This window comes from Microchirus variegatus (genome assembly GCF_963457635.1).
Source record: "Microchirus variegatus genome assembly, chromosome: 5".
NCBI classification, from domain to species: Eukaryota; Metazoa; Chordata; class Actinopteri; order Pleuronectiformes; family Soleidae; genus Microchirus; species Microchirus variegatus.
The window spans coordinates 30,063,891-30,067,899 of record NC_139806.1 but is presented as its reverse complement, the minus strand read 5'-3'; the positions used below and the strand labels follow the sequence as shown (position 1 = coordinate 30,067,899).

Here is a 4,009-nt window from a genome sequence, read left to right as displayed (position 1 = left end):
CACGCTAACACACACTACAATACAATGAAATTTGAGTGATTTAGATCTTGGGCCAGAAATGCTCAACAGCATGGCTGTTGACGCACGTGTTCGACACAAGATGGCGCCTATGAGGGGGGTCGTCTTTGGGTCCGGTCCAGTTGGGAGGATTCAGGGATCGTGGACAGGCTGTTGTGTCCCAACACTTGTTTACTGGGACAAGGACAGGAGGGAAAATGAATGGTGTCTTTAGTGCGGATGTCATTCTTCATTTTTAAGTCTGAAGTTTTATTCTCACCAAAGGCCACAGAGAAAATCAGCACGGTCACTTTGTGTCACTGAGGTCAATGTGAACAAAAAGTTTCAAAGGTCAAAGTGACAAAATGAGACATTTGAACTTGAACCTGATGGAGTCTGAACTTTTAACGATCACTTCATGAAAACTGAAAACAACAACTGAAACTTTAAGCGTTGTCAGTTGGTCAGTCGTGGTCATGTGGCGCTGGTCACGTCAGAGTGAAGGAGCTCATAAAGAGAGCGAGGGCGGGAACAGAGTGCAGAGCAGCTTCTGCTTCCACAGGTTTGACACGCGTCTCTAAAATGTCCAGCGGCAACCAGTCGGCGACCAACAGCACCACAGGAAGTCAGTACCAGGGTTTACTGGAGCGGGCGCTGTTCTCCACGCTCACCACCGTGCCGTGCTGCGCCTTTCTCTTCATCAACGGCACCATGATGTTCACGCTCAGGAGCAAGTCGCTGTTCCGCGACACGTCCCGATACGTCCTCCTGTTCAACCTGCTGTTCGCCGACACCGTGCAGATGTCGCTCAGCCAGCTGCTGTACCTGCTCGCCGTGTGCCGGACGTTGCTCACGTATCCCGCGTGCGGCGTCGTCAACATGGTCGCCAAGCTCACCAACGAGGTGTCGCCGCTCACGCTGGTGGTCATGTCGCTGGAGCGATACGTGGCCGTGTGCTTCCCGCTGAGACACGCCACCGTCGTCACCGCCAGGAACACGGCGGCGGCCGTCGCGGCGGTGTGGACGGCGAGCTCGCTGAACGTCCTGACGCGCGTCCTCCTGCTGCTGGACTTCCCGTTCCAGGAGCTGGACTCTCTGCAGATGAAGGACTTCTGCTCGGACCCGGCGATGCTGCTCGGACGCAGGTCCAATCAGTACGACAGAGCTTACAACTGCTTCCTGTTTGTGTCGGCGGCCGTGGCCATCATTTCCTCCTACATCGGCGTGGCGGTCGCGGCCCGCTCGGCGTCCGCGGAGGACATCGCCTCGTCTCGTCGGGCTCGGAACACGCTGCTGCTGCACCTGGTCCAGCTGGGCCTCAGCCTCTCGTCCACCGTCTACCTGCCCATCCTCATCGCCGTCTCAAGGACGGCGGCCAGACTGGTGTTCGTGCGCGTCCAGAACGTTCTGTACGTGTGCATCTTCATCTTCCCGCGCTGTCTCAGCTCGCTCATCTACGGCGTCAGAGACCGTGCCATAAGACTGGCGCTGCTGCGACGACTGTGCTGTCGTCACAGCCCGCGTCTGAAGTCCGTCGCGCTGCGTACGTGGCGGTGAATAAACTGGGACTGATTGTCAGCTCGAAATCCTTGAAAGTGCTTTAATATCAATGTTGTGTTTGAAAAGTGCTTGAATTTTGTGTTAAACTATGATGAAATATGAGGTTTACAGGAGTGATAAAATGAGACATTTGGAGTTCGTCCTGTGTCTCTGTGACGGTAAAATCTCTGTGGACTTTGGTGTGGGAGAGTGAGACATTCCTCAGTAAATAAAACCTGTCAGTTTAAGTCTATGATATGTTTAAAAAAAAAAAAACGTCTTTATCTCACTGTTAGACAGACTTTTAGTAAAGTTTGTAGACTGTAAAGTTCGTGGCCTCCACCTCCCTGCAGCCAGTCATGTGATTTTCAACTGGATTTGTGTCAAATCGCCATGTCTTTGAACGTGATTTGAAAAAGACTGAGCCAGCAGGACGCCCTAAAGACGCCCTAAAGACGCCCTATTTTTTCCTCCCGTTTCCCCCGGTAACCACCGAAACGATGCTGTGATGATGCCTGCAAAACTAAAGTGAACTAAAGAGATCGGCTGATCTGATGCATCTGTTATTCCCTCGATTAAAGCGTCTTCTACACAAAGATTGAGATCACGGAGTGAAAACAATGAAAAGTTCAGTGTGTTTAAAAACGTGAATAAAGCACAAAAAGTAAATAAAACCTGTCAGTTTAAGTCTATGATATGTTTAAAAAAAAAAACGTCTTTATCTCACTGTTAGACAGACTTTTAGTAAAGTGTGTAGACTGTAAAGTTCGTGGCCTCCACCTCCCTGCAGCCAGTCATGTGATTTTAAACTGGATTTGTGTCAAATCTGATCGTTTTAGCCAAAGATTATGATCCAATAGATCAACGTTATCATGTTTAATTTGAACATTTTTGGAAGAATTCCCCAAAAAAATTCTTGTTGTAGCACAACGCCATGTCTTTGAACGTGATTTGAAAAAGACTGAGCCAGCAGGACGGTCTAAAGACGCCCTACTTTTTCCTCCCGTTTCCCCCGGTAACCACCGAAACGATGCTGTGATGATGCCTGAAAAAACTAAAGTGAACTAAAGAGATCGGCTGATCTGATGCATCTGTTATTCCCTCGATTAAAGCGTCTTCTACACAAAGATTGAGACCACGGAATGAAAACAATGAAAAGTTCAGTGTGTTTAAAAACGTGAATAAAGCACAAAAACCCTGATAATAGTTTGTATTTCCATGCATTGGGAACACAGCACAATATCTTCTAAATCATAACATGAACATTTTTTTATAAATGTTTTAACGACTTTAGGATTTATCCCTGTGAATCAGCTAAACTAATATTGAGTTGTATAACAACTGATTCACATCTGTGAACAGGTATTCTAACCCACACGTGTCTTGGTTTTTGAAATTTTCTACCTAGATTCAGGTCTGGGGTTCAGGTTTGTAGCCTACAGTGGAACTGGAGCAGTCTGTTTATTAAAGGAAAAGAGCAGCGCTAACAAATAACCAGCGTACCTTTGTACTGTGTGCCTCTGTTTTTAAAGTTTAGCGTTACTTAGACTCAGTTCAACAATCGGGAGTCACGTAAACATGATGTCACACGCATATTTTTCTGCTCAGTCGTCATGGAAACACATTGACGCGCTAACGTTTGAAAGCACTAAACTATGATGTAAACTAAAGGTAAGTAATCTGTAACATATTGCGAAATAACTTTCTGTATTTATTACTTATTCAAGTTACAAATATGATGCATTATAGATGTAACCCAGTCCACGATGGTGTTTCCTTATAAAAGACGAGTGATTTCTTTAGCCACGATAAAGCTAGCTATCACCGCCTCATCGTTTTTTTGGACGTGGCTTTTGTGAACACATTCTGCTTCGACCTCAATATCACTCGTCACGTGATGCCTATGCAATGATACACCGTCATCTAGTGGCGGGATCCCTTCACTTTGCGGGTAACGCAATCGCCGCATATTACGGGAAATGTAGTTTATGGTCAACACACGCCTTAAAGCAGCATAGACCTGTTTTAACACAGATTTTTAAGACCAATTAATCACTCACGGGCCACAGAAAATGAGGTGGCGGGACACATCTGGCCCACTGGCATCGAGTTTGACACAAAGTAGGGGTGGGGGGAAAAAATGGATTCACATAGGAATCGCAATTCTGAATTGATTCAGCACTGAGGGGCGTGATTGGGAGGAATGGCCTCCCCGATCTGAACCCGAGTGGTGTTTTGTTATTGGACTTCTGTGCTAGTCACAGTTTGTCCATAACGAACACCATGTTCAGGCATAAGGGTGTCCATCAGTGCACATGGCACCAGGACACCGTAGGCCGGAGGTCAATGATCGACCTTTGTGGTCGTGTCATCTGGCCTCCGACCGCATGTCTTGGACACTCGGGTAAAGAGAGGGGCCGAGCTGTCAACCAATCACCACCTGGTGGTGAGTTGGATCCAGTGGCAGGGAGGT

The 4,009-nt window shown here is 47.4% G+C and overlaps 1 protein-coding gene across 1 annotated transcript; it reads left to right on the top strand.

The window, feature by feature from the left end:
* Positions 1-579: 579 nt before the first annotated feature.
* On the top strand, positions 580-1,554 carry LOC310927406 (odorant receptor 131-2-like; the record flags this gene model as incomplete). The annotated part of the gene is made up of 1 exon (XM_083889700.1): positions 580-1,554. One exon carries the CDS (start codon positions 580-582, stop codon positions 1,552-1,554), a length of 975 nt encoding a protein of 324 aa, XP_083745826.1.
* Between the last annotated feature and the right edge of the window lie 2,455 nt (positions 1,555-4,009).